The 23,304-nt window shown below is 40.0% G+C and overlaps 1 protein-coding gene across 5 annotated transcripts in view; it reads right to left on the reverse strand.

The window, feature by feature from the left end:
* LTBP1 (latent transforming growth factor beta binding protein 1) overlaps positions 1-23,304 on the reverse strand; it is a 398,449-nt gene that overhangs the window by 116,262 nt on the left and 258,883 nt on the right. For all 5 annotated transcript variants that reach the window (XM_011984230.1, XM_011984234.1, XM_011984233.1 and 2 more), the window contains 5 exons: positions 20,151-20,276; positions 18,868-18,993; positions 18,025-18,147; positions 13,868-13,987; positions 2,230-2,352 (listed from right to left, as the gene is read on the reverse strand). In XM_011984230.1, the coding sequence (XP_011839620.1) occupies positions 2,230-2,352; positions 13,868-13,987; positions 18,025-18,147; positions 18,868-18,993; positions 20,151-20,276 (618 nt within the window). The remainder of the gene's footprint in view (positions 1-2,229; positions 2,353-13,867; positions 13,988-18,024; positions 18,148-18,867; positions 18,994-20,150; positions 20,277-23,304) is intronic.

The following is a 23,304-nucleotide window of genomic DNA, read 5'->3' on the forward strand; positions in this document are numbered from 1 at the left end:
ATTATCATTGAGACTCTATTTTGAGTCTTGCTCTGTCACTCAGGATGGAGTGTAGTGGCATGATCTCAGCTCACTGCAACCTCTGCCTCTTGGGTTCATGTGATTCTTGTGCCTCAGTCTCCTGAGTAGCTGGGATTACAGGCGCATGCCACCAAGCCCGGCTAATTTTTGTATTTTTAGTAGAGACAGGGTTTCGCCATGTTGGCCAAGCTGGTCTCGAACTCCTGACTTCAGGTGATCCACCTGCCTTGGGCCTCCCAAAGTGCTATGCCCGGCCATGTGTACATACATTTATATATGTATTACATATAAAAAGAATTCATATACATTGATTCAAAAAATAAAAAGCCTGACAAATGAGAAATGATATTAATGGAAATTTTAAAAAGAAATATAAATGTTAAATAAGTATATAAAATAAATGTTTAAAAATTAGAAGTGTTCAGAGAATTGCTAAAGGGAATGAGCATATAAAACAAATATTAAACCTTTTTAGAATTAAAATAAATATATATTTGAAATGAGAATGTTCTCCTGTAAAAACAGTAAAAAGACCATGATACAATATATGTATCAAAATATCACTCTGTACCCTATAAATATGTACAATATGGACAATTATTATATGCCAATTAAAAAAACAAAAACAAAACCAAATAGTAAAAAAATTCAGAACATTTTTGCTGGGCGTGGTGGCTCACGCCTGTAATCCCAGCACTTTCGGAGGCTGACGCGGGCAGATCACAAGGTCAGGAGTTCGAGACCAGCATGGACAATATGGTGAAACCTTGTCTCTACTAAAAATACAAAAATTAGCCAGGCATGATGGCGGGAGCCTGTAGTCCCAGCTACTCGGGAGGTTGAGGCAGGAGAATCGCTTGAACCTGGGAGGTGGAGGCTGCAGTGAGCCGAGATTGCACCACTGCACTCTAGCCTGGGTGACAGAGTGAGACTCTGTATAAAAAAAAAAAAAAAACAGAACATTTTACCCAATAACTCCACTTTTATGAATAAGGAAATAATTCTAAAGTTCAGACAAAAGTTTATTTTTAAAAGAGACCTGGCCGGGTGCAGCGGCTCACGCCTGTAATCTCAGCAATTTGGGAGGCCGAGGTGGGCAGATCACCCGAGGTCAGGTATTCAAGACCAGCCTACCTAACATGGTGAAATCCCGTCTCTACTAAAAACACAAAAATTAGCTGAGCATGGTGGGAGGCACCTGTAATCCCAGCTACTCAGGAGGCTGAGGCAGGAGAATCGCTAGAACTCAGGAGGCAGAGATTGCAGTGAGTCGAGATCGCGCCACAGCACTCCAGCCTGGCAGGGAGAGCAAGACTGCGTCTCAAAAAAACACCAAAAACAAAGAAACAAACAAACAAACAAAAATTAGTCAGGCGTGGTGGTGGGTGCCTGTAATCCCAGCTACTCGGGAGGCTGAGGCAGGAGAATCACTTGAACTTGGGAGGTGGAGGTTGCAGTGAGCCGAGATCGTACCACTGCACTCCAGCCTGGGCAACAGAGTGAGACTTCAGCTCAAAAAAAAAAGAGAGAGAGAGACCTGTACCAGTTTTGCTCACTAATAAGAAGTTGAAAATTGTGATATGGCAATATACTAGAATATTGTACAGCCTCTAAAAATAACATTTGGAAAAAAGTTATGAATGCAATGTAAAATGCTTATGGGAGGTATACTATTAAGTGGTAAAAAGCAAGATATAAAATTCTACACAGAACATCTTTTTTTTACAATATCCATGAAATATGAATATTATTAACGAGATTATGTGAGATTCTTACTTCTTCTCTCTCTGTGTCTGCTAAATTTTCTAAAATGAGTGTATACTGGTTTCTTTAATATCAACTTTATTCAGAAATAATTCACATGCTATACAATTCTATTTAAAATATACAATTCAACGGTTTTTAATATATTCACAGAGTTGTGCAACTGTGTGTATTGCTTTTATGGTGAGAAAAAAAATTTAGATGAACAGATCTGTGGCTTACAGACACTCGGCAAAAATACATCGTTTCCCTTCATGTAAATAGATATGCTCTGTATTTAACCACAGCCAGGAGCCACTTTCAGCCAAGCCAACCAATATGTGCTCTGAGTCGCTCGGTCAAAATAAACACAGGTAGCAGGGTTCCTTTTTCTAAGGCTAATTGCGCTAATCTATCTTTAAATGAAGTTTAAATAAAAATGGGAAACTTGATGGCAGTATTTACCTTTACAGTGCTTGTGGTCCGGAGTCCGGGTATAGCCTTTGTGGCATGAACACATGTAGGAGCCTTCAAGGTTGGAACAATCACCATTTGTGCAGACGTTTGGTTCCAGGCACTCGTCCACATCTTGAAGAATGTTGCGTAATGGAAAGAACAAAAAAAGAAGAAAAAGAAAACATGGATAAAGTTAGATTTGGTTAGAAATGGAAACAGTAGACCTTCAGAAGACCAGGCAGATTCTTAAAGATAAACTTTCAAATTAGCGCAAAGGAGAAAAAGCAGCTTGTTGTGAGCTAAATGGATGACGGTTCTATACTTTAACTTACCTTCTGAAAGTAACTCAGAACCAAATATGCTCTATGAGCAAATTCAAGAAGTAAAGATGGCTTGTTGTAGGGGGGAGGAAGGAAGAGAGGGGAGATTTAGCGCAACGTCTCTACGAGAAAGAATTTTCCAAAGAACCAAAGATGGGTTGAGGTCTATTTTGGAAACTGATGAATTCAGTAGGATGGGAGAGTTCACAAAAGCAAAAGATATGACTCATGACCCAGAGAAATCACAGGGCAGTTTTAACAGAAAGGTAAAAAAGAGTCTAATAAAAAGCTCTAAAATGGCAGTGAATTCATATGATAAAAACCAAGTAAGCTAAGGGACAAATAAAAGCCTACTGGGCAGTCTGAAGGTAGGGTACAGGCTGAAGAGGTAGATAATAATAGCACCTAATCTTTATCAAGCACTTGCTACATGTGGGCATTAAAAGCTTTACATACACCATCTCATTTAACTCGAACAAAATCCATATGGGCCAACCATTTTATGGAGGAAGGAACTGAAGCTTAGAGAAGTTCAGTAACCAGCCCAAGACCACATAGAAAAGGGTGATTCTAAGATTTGAACCCAAGCCTATACTTTTAACCTGACTGTAAGTTTCTGTCACAGGCAAAGTTAAATCTAGTGATAGAAACAGTTAAAGAAAGAGAGAATGCATGAGTTGGGGTTTGTTTTTATTATTTGCTAACACAGCATTTATATTGAAAATCATCTAAAATTTATTTCATTAAAAAATATTAAGTTCCTATTATATACAACTATTTTTCAAAAATAAATATGTAAGTTCTGTGCTCCATTTGAATGGGCCTGGGTAGGTCCACTGTATGCCACAGTGACAGACACTAGGGAGGTATCAACAAGCAAAAACTTAAAGAGGAAGAACTTAAATCACAAAATGCTAAAACTATACATACAACGTCACAATTTAGGCTTAATCTTATAGGGGTCTATAACATAATCAAAGCATCTTAAACATAAGGCAGGCAAACGAGGAGGAAAAGACACGTGACAGCATCCGTTTCACTTTTCAGTGCTCACTACACCACGAAAGCAGTAAAGTTTTCTACACTCTTAAGGCAGTCACAACAAGCACACGGACAATACAAACCTAATCTTCAGCAATCCAGAGTCTAGATTGCATGCATTTGCATTGCATTAAGACTGGATTCTTTCTTACAATGGAATGCAGAAATGGAGTTGTACTAAAACATGGCAAACATATCTGTGAGTGTGCACCTGGGTGTGCTCCCGGCGCATATTGAGAAGAGCCAAGGAAATGGCACCGCCCAGGTGCTCTGTGTTGCTTTCACAAAATATCACTAATTATGGTGAACTGACTCTAGTCCACGACAACAAAAATAGCACTTCCAGACTGACTCATTAACCACCCTTTCCTTGGTTGTGGGAATCCACTTCTGTAAACACTGAAGGCAAACAACTTGAAAGAAGCAGCCAAGCATTGGAGCCAAAGTAAATAATGGGAATGAGCCTAGACACCAGGCATAGCGATTCCAGACAGCAACAGGAAAATGTCATGTTTAGTATCTGGTTTTGTTTCAAAAATGTTAGCAAGTTCAGAAATGTATGGATTGCTCTCTTTAATTATTCATGCACCAGGGAAAGTGATTTATAAGGCTGTAGAATGTAACAGCAAAATCAATTTCTAAGACCATACTTTCTCTAGGTAAAGTAAATCAACAGACAGTGCAGATTACCATTTAGGAGACACTTACAAAACTTCTATTTTTCTAGGCTACTTATGATTAATGATGAAGCAGAATGCCTTGAAATATCTAGGGTAGCCTGATGTGTTTATTCTTTCTTTTACTTATTATAGACATAATTGCATGGAACCAGAATTCTGTCAAGCCAATCACCGTAGATAGAACAGTTTGAATAGAAAGTACATGACCTTAATGAAACTATGCCTCTGAAAAAACAGCAAGACAATAAAATATCACTGAAGAATCTCTACAAAGAAGGAAGGTCTCCAGAGAGCAGCCACACATAAAACCACTTGGTGGACGCAAATGGTGTAAAATTAATTCAGCATTGTGTCGTTAGCCCAGATTTCTCTCCTAAACTGCAGAACCATGCATCCAGCTGGTCAGTGTACTGGACATCTCCTTGATGTCCTCCAGGTACCTCTGAGTCTTTATGGCCAAAACTGACCCCTCCCCTGTCTTTTCTTTATGTTATTTTCCATACCAATATCTAGTACCATTATCTATTCACATGCCTAAGTCAGAAACCTGGGAGTTATACCTTCTAGAGTCCTTACTTTTACTCTCCCTCTTTCCTCTCATTGTTTATTGCCCAGGAATACCAATCTGCCTTTCAAATCTCTCTCAAATCACCTACTTTCATTCTTTCTCACCTGAGTTACTGCCATAGTCTTTTCATTTGTTTTTCTAAGACTTGGCTTCTCTCATCCATTATCCAGCTTGCAGACAGAATAAACCTTTTTCTAAAATACAAATCTGATAAATGGTGTTGGCTCCTCTACTTTAAAATCCTTCAATGGCTTTCAGTGTTCTTCAGTTTAGTCAAGGACACAAACTTGTGGGGCCCTGGGTGTAATGACAGCAGAAGGCTTGGCCCCCACCGTTCTAGCCTCCAACCCTTGGAAGATCACCCATCAATGCCATAAGAAGTGCTATGCTTTGAAAAGGGTTTGTCCCTGCTAAAACTCATGTTGAGGCTTGGTTGTCAAGGTGGCGGCATAGGGAAGTGGTGCTTTTAAGCGGTGATTAGTTCATTAAGATAGATGAATGTCTCTCTCTCAAGACCGGGTTAGTTCTCGTGGGAATGAAATCGTTCCCAAGAGAGTGGATTGTTATAAAGTGAGGTTGCCTCTGTGTTTTGCTCTCTTTGCATGCGCTTGCTTCACCTCCCAGTTTTCGAGCATATGAAGACGCAGTATAAGGCCCTCACCAGAAGTGGCCAACCGATCTTGAATTTGCCAGTCTCCAGAACCATGGGCTAAATAAATAAACCTCTCTTCTTCATAAGTGACCTAGTCTCAAGGTGTTCTGTTACAGCAACACAAAACGGGTTATGAAGGAAGCGGGTGGTCCTTACCCATCCCGCCACCCACCCCATGGTTGTCCTATCCCGGCAGCAGAGGGAGGTGACTATGCCTCTGGTTTTCATGGTGGAGCTCAAAATTTGTCTTACTCTAAGATACGGTCTTACAGAATATTCATATTACCCAAATTCTTCCAGCGCATATACATGAGTTCAACAGGCCTTTGTGCTTTATCTGTTAGGAAACATCATAAAAACCGGTGTTGATAGAAAAATTGGTTCTAGCCAGGTGTGGTGGCTCTTGCCTGTAATCCTAGAAACTCAGGAGGCTGAGATGGGAGGACTGCTTGAGGACAAGAGTTTGAGACCAGTCTGGCCACTACAGCAAGCCCCTATCTCCACACCCAAAATCTTTTTTTTTTTTTTTTGAGATGGAGTCTCGCTGTGTCACCCAGGCTGGAGTGCAATGGCACCATCTCGGCTCGCTGCAAGCTCCACCTCCCGTGTTCACGCCATTCTCCTGCCTCAGCCTCCTGAGTAGCTGCGACTACAGGTGCCCACTACCACACCCGGCTAATTTTTTGTATTTTTACTAGAGAGGAGGTTTCACCGTGTTAGCTGGATGGTCTTGATCTCCTGACCTTGTGATCCGCCCGCCTCGGCCTCCCAAAGTGCTGGGATTACAGGTGTGAGCCACCGGGCCCAGCCTCCAGCTTCTTTTCTTTCAGGGGAAATGATAACATTACTCTCTCCGCATCCTCTGGTAACTGTCAATTCTCCACAATTTCACAGAGATGACTCCCAGCTGGCCAGTAATCCCACCTGGCTCATTGTCTCATTGCCTTGGGGTGTAATTCATCTAGGTGAAGAAACTTTAAAAAATTTCCCTTCCTAATATCCTGGGAACATACCAGACTGTCTCAAGCCCCTCCCTGGTGGGCATAACCCACCATGTACAGAGGGTATTCAGATGTCACCCAGTCATGTTCTCCCCAGCCTGTGCTCACTTACATTTCATGTAGCAGCTGCTTGGGGTTGGCTAGAATTTGTCCCAGAGCAATAATTTACCTGTATTATTTTCTGTACTTTCAAAGAGATGAATATGTCAACATAGCCAATTATTTCTCTAAGGTTATCCAAACTCAAGTTTGTTCCTTAATCACCAATACAGGCTTCAGAGAGTGAGAACCACTTGAGATAGGGATAAAGCATCTTATTCTAGCACTATAGCTACATGAAAACACAGGATTACCCCCACCCCAAATGTGTCCATTACTCCAGCGATTCCTCAACTATTCTTCACACATAATCTTTTATACTAAAGAAGATGGGAGAACATATTTGGCAGAAAAGCAAGCACGGCAAAATGAGAGACAGATGTTGGTCCGGTCAGTGTGATGAAACCACCTCAACTGCACTTGAGGTACAGGAGATCCTCAGAATCTCACACTCCCTCTGTCAATTTTGATGAAGTTAAAATATGTGGTAGTAGCAGCAGAGCTGCTGACAAACATTTGTTACATAATCCTCAAAGAATCATCACTGCTTTTCAGAACTGGAGAAGAACCAATGAATGCTGTGTACATCCTACATAAAGAGCCAAGGATGATCTCAGAAAAATCCAATCACTAATCCCACCATATTATTGGCTCCCTACCTCACCTTTCCAAAGGAACATTTTATCTTTCAGCAGAACTCAACTGCCACTACGTATGGTGCAGACTTGCCATCTCAAACTCTAGAATCCCCGAGCCATTGTTATTGCTGCTTGCAAGGGATGATTCCAGCCCATGTGGCTTTCTCCTTTCTATGCTCTTTTATTTTCCTTATTGTCTTTGTTATATTGTTTTGTTCTTTAGTTTTCTTATGTGTACACGAAGGGCACATGAGACATTGTACAGAACAAAACACTGGATTTAGAGATAAAAGATTGAGGATCACATCCTGGGTCTGATCTTTATTACCTATAACCTTTAGTAAGCCCATTCACTTGTTTGGGCTTACTTCCAATTTCATACTTGTACTACAGAGATGACTACCGTGAGGATCAAATAATGCCATCACGTCAAAACCTTCATAAACTATATAATGAGAAGGATTTTGTTATAATAATTAATGTTCCCACAAACCATGCTCCCTGGTTTCAAAAGTTTGTTTTTTGTTGTTATTTTCATAATTGCAAATCTTCTCTGGCATATAGATACGTAGACAACAGCTCAATAAATAGCTCAGTGATTGATCAGAAGCATCCTTTACCATATAATAATTTAGGGATAAGGCTAATGTTTGCACATAAACTATGAAAAAGGTACATGCTGTACTCAGCTGCAATCTTCTATAAAACAAACACCTGCTGTATCAAGTCTTCAATTTCATCTTAGTCTATGAATATTCATATAAGCCATGAAAGTTAACACTGAATCTTCAAATCTGAAAATAAATCCTAGTGTGAAAAGAACTTCTAGAACAATGAGTTCTCCATGTTTTCTGTCCAAGTTTATTCTTCAAGTTCTCTGTGCCAGGTCTTGGTTAAGACTGTAGCTAATCAGTTGCCAAGCAGATTGAATTATACTAAATTCTTCAAATAACCAAGACCCACATTCAGAGAGCTTAAATGGGAGTCAGAAAGTCATTCTCAACTTAATCAGGGATTAAAAAAGAAAGATTACACTGGCAAAATCTTAGAAATTTGTGTTACCAGGTCACAAGATCTATCACGAACTGAACTACAAATAATAAACCCCCAAAAGGCTAGCTGTATATACCCAATAGGTGGCATATTCTGCCTTGTGAAGGTGAGCAGAGACAATAAAGTACAGGAAAGGAAACAGTAGCATTATTATAGATGCCTAAACATTTGTTACGAATCACTAATGACCCTACAAAGAAGTATCATGGCTCCCAAGAAGTATATTCCAGCTAAGTAAGAACACTAAGAAGTTGGAAGGAGTCAACAGACATATGACCCTGAACGTGCCCGATCTAGTCTGACCTTGGAAGCTAGGCAGGGTGGGTCCAGTTAGTATTTGGATGGGAGATATCAAACAGAAACCACAAAATTATTTACATTCATAAGAGAATGCTCCAAAAGGCCAGGAGCGGTGGCTCACACCTGTAATCCCAGCACTTTGGGAGGCCAAGGCGGGTGGATCACGAGGTCAGGAGTTCAAGAACAGCCTGACCAACATGGTGAAACCCCGTCTCTACTAAAAATACAAAAATTAGCCAGGCATGATGGCACATGCCTGTAATTCCAGCTATTCAGGAGGCTGAGGTAGGAGAATCACTTGAACCCGGGAGATGGAGGTCGCAGTGATCCGAGATCATGCCACTGCACTCCAGCCTGGGCGACAGAGGGAGACTCCGTCTCAAAAAAAAAAAAAAGAATGCTCCAATGACATAGGAAGAATTAAAAAACTATATGACATGAGCTCCAAAAAGCCAAAGAGAATATAGTTATATAGAAGAATGTGACCCGGGCACGGTGGCTTACGCCTGTAATCCGAGCACTTTGGGAGGCTGAAGTGGGAGGATCTCCTGAGGTCAGGAGTTCGAGGCCAGCCTGACCAACATGCTGAAACCCCATCTCTACTAAAAATACAAAAATTAGCCAAGTGTGATGGCGGGCACCTGTAATCCCAGCTACTTGGGAGGTTGAAGCAGGAGAATCGCTTGAACCCTGGAGGCGGAGGTTGCAGTGAGCCGAGATCACGCCATTGCACTCCAGCCTGGGTGTCAAAAAAAAAAAAAAAAGTGTGATAATTTACTTTACCAAGTATCAGTTATTACTGCACCTCTTATGTTTGAGAGCAGTACAGAGGAGAGTAATAGTTGGGGGAAGAAGGGTTGTAGCATGGATGGGGTTCCACCATGTGTCTGTCAGATGCCTACTAAGTGCTTCATACTGCTTATTTCATTCTGGCAATAAACCTTAAAAAGTAAGTATTTCAACCCCATTTTACAGATAATAAAACTAAGCTTCAGAGAGGTCATGCAGCCCAAACTCTGTCTAAATTCAGGGAACTAAGATCTCTACATTAGCAATATCAAATGTATCTTTAAATAATTAAATATTAGAGAGTTTCCTTGGGGGATGGCTCTCATCGGGTTTGAAACAGGCCAGCTCTCCACAAGTCAAGAAGAACCTGTAAACTGAGTACCTGACAGGCTGGCTTCCCTTAAGAAAGGACCTGGTTGAAACAGCCATTTGGAACTGGCCAGAACCCAGAGTGACGAAATAGTTATTAAAGGTGGGGATCGAGTGGGCAGCAACTCCAGTCTGAATGTCAGGTCCAAGGAATACAGTGCTGAATGACGAACGTGACTCTCAAGAGAAGAATGAAATCCACGACTTGAAAGAAGAAGCTACATTAACAGAAGAGCCAACAAGAGTTGCCAAAAAGCATTAGGGATGATGTGTGTTAGGTAGAGTCTGCAATGATAGATATTTGAAGTGGATAATAAACTATTGAGGATGAGGGATTGTATGACCTGAGCTAAACACTAGGGAAAAAATGTAGTCCCTCAGACAACACCTGCTAACATTTTGCCTACTTCTGCCCAAAACAATTTCTGCTCTAATTTATAAATCAAGAGAAGCATCAATCAGTAAGATCCAGCTTACGTGGCATGAATACAAAGAGGCCATTAATGGTTTCACCAAGTTCATCATTTGGTCTGTGAAAGAAGCAGAAAGTCTAACTGGTATAAAATCCCTGCAGAATATAGGGGTTGAATAGCAATGCTTAATGAAATCATTCAATAGAAAGAGAGGCAAATCAACACGAAGATAGATGAGTTTAGAAAAAAACTATAAGCATAATGCCAAATTTAAGAAATGTTATATAAAACATTGTACATGTTTGATTGTAACAATGTAAAAACATGTACTCAGTGAGAGGAGAGTTGTAGAAAAAAAGATACTAAGATTTACAGAACACCCCTGTGAGACAGATATCATCTCTACAGATGGCAACTAACAAATGCCAAATGTAGGATTTTTCACCAAAATGGTGTGATTACAAGAAATTTTTAAAGAGTCTTTAATGTTATCACAGAGAATTGTCATTAAAAATTGGGGCAAAAATTTCACCAATATATAATAAAATATCGGAACTAAGAGGATATAATCACAGGTAACGGTTAGAGACAAAACAAATGACTAGCCAGGAACAGCATGTTAATAACTTAGTATTTGACTATCCTGACCACCATGGGATCTCTAAAGACTCCGAATCTTTTTCTCTACTTTTCTTCACATCATGCACCACATCTGACATCTGATATATTGTACTTGCTTGTGTTTATTTGCAAGCACAATGTAAGCACCAGAGTATAACTAAAATGAAGGTAGAAACTTTTTTTATTCACTCTTTTTTTTTTTTATTTTTTTGAGATGGAGTCTTGCTCTGTCACCATGCTGGAGTGCAGTGGCGCAATCTCAGCTCACTGCAACCTCTGCCTCCCAGGTTCAAGCGATTCTCCTGCCTCACCCTCTTGAGTAGCTGGGACTATAGGTGCATGCTACCACGCCCAGCTAATTTTTGTACTTTTAGTAGAGAGGAGGTTTCACCATGTTGGCCAGGATGGTCTCAATCTCTTGACCTCATGATCTGCCCCGCCTCGGCCTCCAAAAGTGCTGGTATTACAGTCATGAGCCACTGCGCCCAGCCTATTTTAGTCACTCTCAGTTCCCAGCATTCTGGAAAAATACCTGGCACATGGTAGACACTCCGTATTTGTTAAATGAATGAATATATATCAAGTTACGTTAGTGTTGAGCTCAACTCAAAACTAGGCTTAAGACAAGACTGCGCCTTCTGAAAGGTATGTTAGAGTACCAGAAGTACAAAGCTAGGGCTGGGCAGTCATGAACATGGTCAGGGTTTAGCAGAAAACTCCAACCCACCCATTGGCTCAATGTAAGTAGAAAGGCATGCTGCAATATCTGCTTTTTGTCACAGTCAACTTCTCAACACTTGAAAGCTCTACTACTATAAAAAATTAAGATGGAAAATCTATTTCAGTATAACCTGCAAAGGCCCTCAGGAGAAATTTAGAAGAGCTGCAAGTCCAATATGAACAATGGATGGAACTGCAATTAAACCTTGGGGGAGTGGCTTCATCTGTAGATTATGCAGAGCCTAAAATTTTACCCAAAGCAGAAAGATAAAGGACACTGCCTCCATTTAACAATAGGAAATACATGATCTCAGCAATGCAAAAACAAAACAGGGGGCTAAATGTGGGACTTTGGCGGAATTGAGAAATGCAGTGATCTAATATTTCTGCTTATGATTCTACTCATCTGGTTGACAAAAGTACAATTAGTTTTAAATGAGGTGCTGTGCTTCTGTCACTAAAGTTTATATATATACATATGCACATGTAGGTATAATAATTCATTTAGTATTACTTATATTGAAGAAAAATCACTTGCCAATTTGGTCAGTCACATTCCACTAATAAATTCATGAATCAGGGCTGTGTTTATACTACTATTATGAATTGTAGTTATTTAAGGTAGACTTCAGGCTCTGCTCCTGGATTATTTATCAGGATGTGAAAATGAGGATACACATGGAACCCTGATAGGCAACTATGAAATTTATGCCAAATGGGAAAACTGAAACCCTACGTATTAATACTTTCTGGCCAGTACCAGTTACATAAACAATTGGTTATCAAATAAACAACTAATGAATAAAAATCTTTTCTTCAAAGATCTACATCTCACAACTCCATCAGCAGAAACTCTTGGGTTGGGGCTGGGCCTAGGGGCTCAAGACACGGAGCTCTCCGTACCAGCCACAGAGTCTGAGCTGATGCTGCTTGGTGATGAGACTAAAGCTTTAAAACTGACGGTGCTTCTGCAACCTCCATTAAAACACCTAAATGTCTTCCCAGGGCTATGAGAATGAAGACTGCCAGTTTTAACAGGACTAAGAGGGCTTTAAATTATTCAGTGGTCTGTCATCTCATCTTGCAGCAAATCTTCCCGTGTTCTCTGGCCTTCAGCTACACTGGCCTTCTGCTCTCTTCTTCTTCCACGAACCCCTGGCATATGCTGTTTACTGTGCCTGAAAAGTTCTCCCTCCCACCCCCTCCTCACCAGTTGAACCTCAACTCAAGAATTTTCCTAAGGGCAGCTCATTCTATCATTTGCTCTCACAGCATCATAGAACCCTCCTTTCTAGTGCTTGTCTCATCTGTGAGTTTGCATTTATCTATGAGATGTTTGAGTGCATGTCAGTCTCCCCCACCAGACAGTAAGTACCAAAAGGAAGGGGTCATCCTCTCAATACATCCCAGAACTTAGTACAACTCTTGGGATATACAGTAGGTTTTGCCTTTTGTTTCATATTTCAGACACAGGGTCTCACTGTCCTCCAGGCTGGAGAGCAGTGGCACAATCATAGCTCACTGAAACCTCGAACTCCTGGACTCAAGCGATCCTCCCACCTCAGCCTCCAAGTAGCTGAGATTACAGGCACACACCACCAAGCCCAGGTAAGTTTTTTAACATTTTGTAGGGATGAGGTCTTGCTATGCTGCCCAGGCTGGTGTCAAACTCCTGGCCTCAAGTGATCCTTGTGTCTCGGCCTTCCAAAGTTTTGGGGTTACAGGCATGAGCCACCGTGCATAGCCCATAGCAAGTTCTTAAGCATTTGAGGGAGAAAGGAAAGAAGGAATGAATGAATGAAAATTTTAACTCACATATTCAGAGTTCTGGTATGGAGTGGAAAAGAGTTCAGATTTTAGGGGAAAAGACAGCATGGTAGACACAAATGAAAACCATTAATGGGAGAGCTAACTACAGCACAGGTAATTAAAATCAAAGCAAATTTATTACTGTATCTTCCTCAGTGCCTAAAGCACTACCTTTGCTACTTCTGTTGAAAATTGTGTGCGTGTGTTACCTAATTCTACTTGTCTGTGGTAGATGCTTCTTAGGCTTCTTCTCTCTTCTTAAGTGTTTTGCTCTCCATCTCTCTTCTTCCCTGTAGACCTTACTATCTTATTTGGTTTTGGATATTTATCTCATTAGGAATAACAGTTTGTTTCAATCCTAATTATTTGCCCCATCTAGAATCTTACATCCTTCATGCTAAGTCATTTTCTTATTTTCTCAATGGTTAAAAGTTACTGGCAACTTTTCTTAGAATTATATAAGATTTCATTTTTTTTCATTTTGAAAGAGGGCTCCATTGGCATTTCACCACTCTATCAGAAAATGGGCCATGCAGAACAAACAGACCTTTGACAAGTACACTATAGTACCTACCAAGGCACTGTCCGTTCCAGCCTCGGAATCCTTCTGTGCAGGGAACACACTGGTAAGATCCAGGAGAATTCACACACTGCTCATCTGGACAAGTACTTGGATTCAAACATTCATCAATATCTGAAAAATCAAAAAGGTAGGTTGTGAACATTTTATCAGAATACCAAAGCAAAATCTTACTTTGTGATGAAGGCAGGGAGGGAAAGCATGTTATATCTACATTTCAGTGGGAAAAACAACAATTGGGTAAGTGAGACATTGGGTGTATACTTAAATACATGGCAATAATGCATGGTCAAGCATATCTGGATTAAAATATTTGCATACATTCCAAGGAAGAACCTGGCCCCAATTCTTCAACTAGCAGGACCTGGTCTCTCCACTCTGGGAGTTGGCAGCTCCTTTAGGGCCAATTTCTGGACACGAAACCTTTCAAGTAATAGCACAGCTTTCCAGAAAGAAATACGAGGAATGGGGGCAGTGAGTGTGAGGAAGCCATGTATCCACCCAGCGAGACGTTCTCTCTGCAGACATTGGATGCTCTAGGGAAATTCTCTCTTTGGCTTCATGGGCCCAAGAACATCCTAGGTTTGAATAATTTAAAACCTTTCATATGACAGGAATTCCTTGGAGGTCGGAAAAAAAAAAAAAAAAAACCCAAGGAGAGAGTGAACTCATCACATACTTCCAAGCCTTCCCAGAAAACATGGTGATATGACCATATGGTAATATTTTCTGGTAAAAATACACCTTACTTTTCATATTCACAGCTAACTGAAGTTATTATTCATCATTCTTTCCAATTTGGGGAGAAAAAAAATCACCTAAAATATGGTTAAGTCTGTGCAAGAGATAACTACTACGACAGCTTGAGGCATTTTTAAGAATTGTCAAACAACAAAATGAGGAAAACGATACAGGAGAGAGTTCAACAGTTTAAAATAGGTGTTAACACCATGGCTTCTAGCTGCATTTGAAATAAGTGTTTTTTCTGAGGTGGATCTTGAATTTATATGAGTGGATTTAATGTTTAAGTATCCCAATACACAATGCATATATGACCTTCAATCGTACTTAAAATATAAACAGATTTTCAGGACATAAACTAGAGAAAGAAAGAAAGAAATATATAACGGGTCCACTAAATATCCATGGGTATTTGATGTCTACATTCTAGTAAATACTTAAAAGTTATCTCCCATTGCATATCGTTAGACATGTGAAAAGAAAAATAAGCACCAGGTCAGTGTTGTAATTTTTTTTCTATCAGTAAAAATTCTTGCCAATGGCCAATGACACATAGTGGTTTTTTTAGGTCAGATGTTCTGGGACTTCTTGTTCTACAAAAAGATGATGCTTGCCAGTTTCATTTTCCAAATAGCATTACATTCTCCTCTGGATGGGATATTTCCAAAGAATAGAACTACAACTGCTAAATCAGAGAATGTCATTGAGACAGGCTGGTCCAATAAATAAGGTGCAATGTTGAGCAATACAAGATAACGTCCCTGAATTTCTAGCTGCTCTCACCTCTGCTTTTCCCCTCTTCTATAAATTAGGAATTACCTGCCTTGTAATACCTTAACAGAATAAAGTAAGGATGCATGAGATAATGTCTGTAAACTACAATAGACTCCTTGGAGACTGGTGCTATTTGAAAGCAACTTTGTTAGTGACAGCTGAGAAAATCTTCTGTGAGCCAGAAGCCCGGGGACGTTTGGTTCTAGTCCATGATGAAATTTGAAAACAGCCGCGTTGCTTGGCTCCTTCCTCTTTTCAAGACTTTTCATGGGGATAGAATCATATATTATTTACTCAGGGAACCCGAGTCATCTTTCTGCTAAATAATTTTCATATATTGAATATTACAGAATATTCTCCAAGCTTCCAATTTAAGTACATAATTTTCCAATTTCTTTTCTATTCCTTTTCATCCTATTACTTAAGTATCTTATCTTCCCATTCTTGACACGTATGTGGAACTTAAGAATCAGTATTTGGCCGGGTGCGGTGGCTCACGCCTGTAATCTCAGCACTTTGGGAGGCCAAGGCGGGTGGATCTGGTGGTCAGGAGATCGAGACCATCCTGGCTAACATGGTGAAACCCCATCTCTACTTAAAAAAAAAAAAAAAATTAGCTGGGCGTGGTGGCGGGGACCTGTAGTCCCAGTTACTCAGGAGGCTGAGGCAGGAGAATGGCATGAACCCAGGAGGCAGAGCTTGCAGTGAGCCGAGACTGTGCCACTGTACTCCAGCTTGGGCAACAGAGCGAGACTCCGTCTCAAAAAATAAATAAATAAATAAATAAAAAGAATCAGTATTTGACTTCTTTGTTGGGGGTTGGGGGATACTGCTCTGTACATAAATGCTTGTCAAATAAACTTAACCCGTTTTTTAAAAGCGCTCCCCGCAACTACAGAGGTACTTGAGATCTATACAAACACAAAAGGAGTCAGGGATGGGGGAGATTTAAAGAAACTATAATTTCTTGAAAACTAACAAAGTGACAGGCATCATACAAGTTCCGGCAACATGAAGTTATTTTCATGAAAACCTGGAAAGTTAACTCCATCGTTCCCATTTTACAGGTGATGTACTACGTTTCAAAGGGGCAAAGTCAATGGCTGCAGGTCAGGAAGTTACTAAGCGTGGGCTTGGTGAGCTGATCCCACACTGCATCTCTACAGCAGAGAGTTCCCTGGAAGAGCAGAGTGGAGACACTTTACACCTGTGCTTGTTCTGTAGCCTCATGGCCCTTGGGGAGGGTACAAGGCTCCATTCTGATCCAAGCTGATCAGAGATCCAGCAACATAAAACACTCCCACTTCTCTCTAGATTAGAACCCAAGGGGCGGAGGCAAGACGCCAGCAGGAGAGGCAAGCGTAGGCTGCCAAAAAATGTCTAATTAGCTCTCCCTCCAGGCCTGGGTCATTAGAGCGGTGAAGAAAACCAACATGCAGAAGCCAGGGGACAGCTGAGGGCTGGCTGTGCCAACCTAGTCCATCCTGCCCCAGCTAACAGAGCCCAAATCTATTAGGCTCTGCTGACAGCCAGGTAGGAAACCCCAAGGAACCGGCACCATGCTCTCGTGCCCTCAGAGACCCCATGTTCCTTCACCCTCGTATTTCCATGGCAGGTTTTTAGCAGAAGGTCAGTGTATTTCTTCATGAAAATAATTGCAAAAAAAAAAAAAAAAAAAAGTGCCATAGTGTTTTTTTTGTTTTGTTTTTTGGAGACAGGTTTTGCTCTGTCACCTGGGCTGGAGTGCAGTGGCATGATCTCAGCTCACTGCAACCTCTGCCTCCTAGGTTCAAGTGATTCTTGTGCCTCAGCCTCCCAAGTAGCTGGGATTACAGGCGTGCGCCATCACGTCTGGCTAATTTTTGTATTTTTAGGAGAGAGGGAGTTTCAGCATGTTGGCCAGGCTGGTCTCAAACTCCTGGCCTCAAGTGATCTACCCGCTTCGACCCCCCAAAGCACTGGGATTACAGGCGTGAGCCGCTGTGCCTGGCCTCGCCACAGTGGTTTCAAAAAGAACCAGAGCAACTTGGACACAAACATGAACAGAAATATGAAAAGGATAAGAATTGTGGCCACGCTATAAACATTTTTTATAACATTTTTATAATGAGAGAAAACTCATTGCTATGGTCAATAATGAGGAAATTTTATCTAGCACAGTTGGAATCTGACCAAAGTTGGTCAGACCATGCTTCTTAGGGAGTCTGTGAGAAAGTCCCAGAACACATGTAAAAGAAAGCAGTGGAGACAAAGGAATGTGAGTAGGTGAAAAGGTCAAAAACAAAAAATCAACACTGGTTACACCTGCACCATGTTCCCAGATGAATGGTCCGGACTCTGTAATTAAGTCTGGGTTTGTACTAAACATGATGCAATTAATCATTCTATGGTGATTTCACTCCAAATACCAGAAAGGCAGATACTGAGGTGAAAAGTAATGAGAGCATGAAGATGGAAAATAATCCCAAAAGAGCCACTGAAAGGAGGAGGCAAAGAGCCTGTGAATCCAGGAAGCAGAAAGAGCTTGGATAAACTGGTGTCAAGTATGGAGTGTGGAAGGAAACAAGAACCAGGCAAGGTACCTACCAACCCTGCACGTCACGGTCATGCGTGCTGAACACTCACAGCTGACTCACCCTCACAACGGCCTCTCTGGGTCATGCGGTACCCGCTGTCGCAGTATTCACACCGGAAGGCCCCCACAGTATTGACACAGTGCCCCTCCCCACAGACGTCCGGCCTCAGGCATTCGTCAACATCTACGAGGAGCAGAGAGCATTATTGAGTTTTGTATTCCAAATATTATTTCAAACCACTCCCATCTCCCAGCTTAGCTCAAATATAATAACGAAGTAACTGATTTCTTTTCTTTTTCTTTTTTTTTTTTTGAGATGGAGTTTCGCTCTTGTTGCCCAGGCTGGAGTGTAATGGTGCGATCTCGGCTCACTGTAACCTCCACCTCCCGGGTTCAAGCGATTCTCCTGCATCAGTCTCCTGAGTAGCTGGGATTAGAGGCATGCGCCACCACACCTGGCTAATTCTGTATTTTTAGTAGAGACAGGGTTTCTCCATGTTGGTCAGGCTGGTCTCAAACTCCTGACCTCAGGTGATCCACCCGCCTTGGCCTCCCAAAGTGCTGGGATTACAGGTATGAGCCACCGCGCCTGGCCAGTAACTGATTTCTGCTTTCCCTTTGATTTGTTTGACACACATCAAAATCATCCAGTTTTGATTCATGCAGGGTGGTCCAAAAGTAACATTTAATGTATCTTGTCTGTGCACATATTTGATACTCTTTCTTCAAAAATGTTAGGGGAAAGAAATCCATTTTTATATCACCGGGGATCTAGCAGATTGCTATCATGGTAAGTGTTTAATAAAAAATTCTGGGTTGTGTGGATAAGCACTGAACTGATAGCCTTAGGGGATCTAAAAACTCAGATCTAAGCATTTGTAATCAGGAAGAACAATGCCGTTACCTATACAGTTAGTCCCCTCCTCACTGGCCATAAATCCTGCAGGGCAAATGCACAGGAAACTTCCCTCAGTGTTTTCACAGCGTCCCTGGGAGCAGAGGTGTTGGACCTGAGTACACTCATCAATATCTGTTAACAAAAATACATATAAAAAACATTAGTTCTGTGTAGCAAGAACTTCGTTTCCCTGTTCTGTAAAATACCATCATACTATTCCCTGAGTACCATCCAACCTTTATAACTGAGGACAACAGCAAAAGGAGACACGATCTTTCTCCTCACGTGCTTGAAGGACTGTTACTGGAAGAGAGAAGCAGCCTACTGTGTGTCACTTCAAAGGCCAAAACTACAAAACCATGACAATGGTGTTTCAAAGAGGCAGATTTCAGGTCAACACAGAAGGATTCTCCCGATAATGAGAGACGTCCAAGCAATGGAATTTGCTGTCAGCAGGGAGTCAGAAATGCCATGAAAGAGACGGATTAGGTCATCTCTGTTGCCTTTCCAACTTAATATTCTAGGTTCTAAACGTGATATATACAATGTATGCAAATGACAGGGAAATAGCCATATTATGGAGCAGGTGGTTGTCTCCTTCCCCCTCCCACACACACAGACCAAACAGCAAAATTCACATATATTAAAGTAGTATTAATTAGATATGTGCCTTTGTTGCTTCCCACTGGCCTTATAATTTAGTGCTGAATTTTCTTTTTCTTAAAAAAGAAGAGAAATTAAATTTAGAGTTACATTAAAATGATTTATTTAACTCTATTGCATATCTTTCTGAGATACTTTTTTTTTTTCCAAAAGGAGCATATATGAGATCCCTAAATTTCTAACTTGACTGACACCTTCAGGCCAGCATATATGGATTTTCAATTTTAAAATCCCTTTAAAAAATCAATCTTACGTACATAAATGAAAGTAATTCTTTACTGCAGTATACATTAATGTTAATTTGTTTTTGCTAAATACATGTTTTTAGGTAGCTGTTTCTGGAATTCATATTTTCTTTACTTTATCCAAAAAGCTTTTAGAAATTATTTCACCTTTATGTAAATGTATTACATTTGGCGAGGTAAAGAAATGTTGAACAAAGAGGTAAGAGAATTCCAGTTGTTTAGCAAACCTTTTTTTGAGCTCCCTTAGCTAAGGGATAAACTTTCAAAAAATTAAACCAGTAACATTTCCCCAAAATGGTTAGGTTGGTTTAAGAAAAAACATGTTCTTAATGTGCAAATGTTTGATATTTAATAATTCAGTCAATCAAAATTGTCTCTTACCCACACATTTCCTCTGTTGTTCACTGAACTTGTAGCCCTCGTAGCATATACAGGTGTATCTCACCGGCAGGTTAATGCAGTGTCCTGCTCCACAGATATCAGGGTTCACAGTACATTCATTGATTTCTTTAAAAGTAAATAAAATAATGTGAAAAAACCCACAGAAACGAACAGATTTCACTGCTACTTGCAAAGCATTAATTTGTGTTTCCTGACCAATTAGCAAATTATTGCCAGCTCTGCATTTAGAAGACAAAGGTGACCTCTGACAGCAAGTATAAATTCATGTGATTACTTTATAATAGATGAGTTAGTCCCATCCAAGGCCATCAATAGTTCCTAGTGAAACCATTTTTAAGATGAACTGAAGTGAGTAGAAACTCAGAAAAAGGCCATGTTGTAAGTTGTAAGAAAATCAATTATTAATAAAACAGTTTCCAAAATGGCCTATTAATGAGTTTCTATTCCCTGTAGTTCATCTTAGATGATAGAGTTTGAATCACCAATAGATAAGAGATTTCTTATCTATTGATAAGAAACACATTGTAACTTTCCATTCTTTAGCAGGCCATATTTGAGTTTCAACAAACACATCCAATCTCCTCCAAAATTTCTCATCAGTCCCCTCAAAGACCTCCCACTTCTAAACAAAGAAAAAGTTCTTGGTGTATCTTACTCTTATTTGCCAATTTCAACGTGAACATATTTTATTTCTAGTGGTAAAGTAGAAATCTTTACCCAAATCTTTTCTGTTAAATTCCTCCCTTACTCCCTTACTGAGCCCTATGTAAGACTGGCTTCCTCTATATAGCATGTACAGATTAGCTCTGTTCAAGTCCTCAGTCTACTCTCAGTCTACTCACAGACATACACTACAGTGGAGGGAGGGTCTTAGGAGTCCATGGTTAGGTGGAGTCCATAAAAAAAAAAAAACCCAAGGACTCAAAGGGAGCCTTCTGAGATTAATTACTCCCTTAAGATTTTCTGTTTCCAATGACCTTTGTAAGAAGGTATACTGGCCTACTGAAGGTGGCAGAGCTGATGGTTAGAAGCACTGGCTCGAGACAGTGCAGGCACAAATCCTGCTGCCCTTTATGGTTCTGCAGTATGGGGCAAGTGACCTCGCCATTCTACGCCTCACTTTTCTACATGTGTAAAATGGAAATAATCAGAGTTTCAACTTCAAAGTATAAGAATGAAAGATATACCCTAAATAATGCATGTAGCCAATGCCTGGCACATTATATGTGCTCAATAAAAGTTATCCATTATTATTGTTCATACTGAAGTCATTTAAGATTATATTTAAAAACCAATACATTTATCCCAATACTACCTTGGGCTATTACCTGTGATCATATAGTAAACAAGGCTCGAAAGAGAGGCTGGTATGAATGAGGCCAAGGGACCCTCCAAGGTAAATAGGTTGATGCCTCTGAGCATGACAACTTAAGAGCACAGTTTTGTTAGAGAGGTCTGTGGTTTGAATGAGAAGAAAAGCAGGTGGGCTATTCTTGGTAATAACACACTGTCTACTCTGCAGCAAAAGGATGTGGAAAACAGTGCTTTAACAAAGGTTCACTATGGAAATGACCTAAATTGGGGTTGAAGTTGCTCTCCAAAACCAAAACCACATGCTTCATTTTTCATAAAGTATTCACTATGCTGTGACTTTAAGACTACTCATGCAAGTCATTTGAAAAAGGAGCATATGAACTGCAGCATTTTACACAAAGTCACCTGGATGTATGAGAAATGTATGCATACCCCATGTATTTACAAATTACTTATACCTTTTGTGACCCTAGTTATGTTAATTCACTTTCAGGAGGATACATTTGTTTATAGTCAATAGATTATCAAATTATAGGAAGAATAATTCAAAAGGCTAAAAACATGGGTAACTAACATGATTACCTAAACTGGAGTGACTGGCAATAACACAAAACAATGAATTATACATACAGCATAGCATATAATCATTAACAAGATAGGAAAATGCTTATTTGTTAAAGAAAACACAGTGGGGCACAAATTATAACATAGAATATAATTTCCATTACACCACAATACACACAGAAAAGAAGGTTGGAAGGAAGTAGATCTAAGTTTTATGGTTTTTAGGATTAGCATTTTCTTCATTTTTTTTTGTACTTTTCAAAATTTTTACAATAAGCATGTCTTGGCACTTTCATAATTCGAAAAGTCTTCCTTAAAAATAGCATTTGCATGTACCTAAAATTTTAAGGTAAAAGGTAATCTTCACCAGGTTATACTGACAGATTTTCAGGTAAGAATTCTCTTCTGTTTATAGGAATTTTTTAGTGAAACATCATGAGATGCACACGACTCTATATTATACACCGAAGTTTCCTTTGCAAGTTACTGGTGTTTAGATTTCTTGGGTTTTTTTCCCTGTGGTTATCGACCTATCTTTATACTCATCTCTGACATTTTCATAAAGCAGAAAGACATGCTGAGCATATTTGCCAAAAAAAAAAAAATTAGAGGGTGAATTAATATACTCAGGGCAAGGGTTCAGAACAAATTAAGAGGCTATAAATCTGGGGTTTTCATGAAAAGCTTGATGAGTAGTCACTAACCCACTCCCACAACACCAATTTGGTGATTACCAAGTATTTGTCATTTGGCAGGGACAGCCTTAGAATGGAACTTCTTTACATGTGTGAACAAGTCTTCAAAAATATGTGATGCTTAATTAAAATGTGATATATTCCTATGCCACAAATTGCCAACATAGCTGAAGTGTTTCTTCTCAACTCAGCTCTGAGCTAGGAGAAATAGTGAAGAATTATAACTCTTTAGTCTTAGGAATAAAATGAATACTAATAACCTTTCCTGCCAATTCAATATCTTAGATAGAAGCTAGGAGGTTGGAATTTGATGAAAAAAAGTTTGTTGACTTTTAGCTGATTACCTCATACATAAGTATACAAAGACGTGGCTTGCAAACGCTGAACTTGTCTGTCAGGATCACGTTACATGTAAGAAAATGTTAGGCTGACACCACTAGAGGGTACTAAGACATACATCAAAGGAAAGAGGGACACTTTCTGAAACATACTTGATTTCTACTTTGTCCCATTTTTACACAAGTGATTAATCAATGTAACTGTCATCAGTTTGACCTCAG

This window comes from Mandrillus leucophaeus, unplaced genomic scaffold, assembly GCF_000951045.1.
Source record: "Mandrillus leucophaeus isolate KB7577 unplaced genomic scaffold, Mleu.le_1.0 Scaffold264, whole genome shotgun sequence".
NCBI lineage: Eukaryota > Metazoa > Chordata > Mammalia > Primates > Cercopithecidae > Mandrillus > Mandrillus leucophaeus.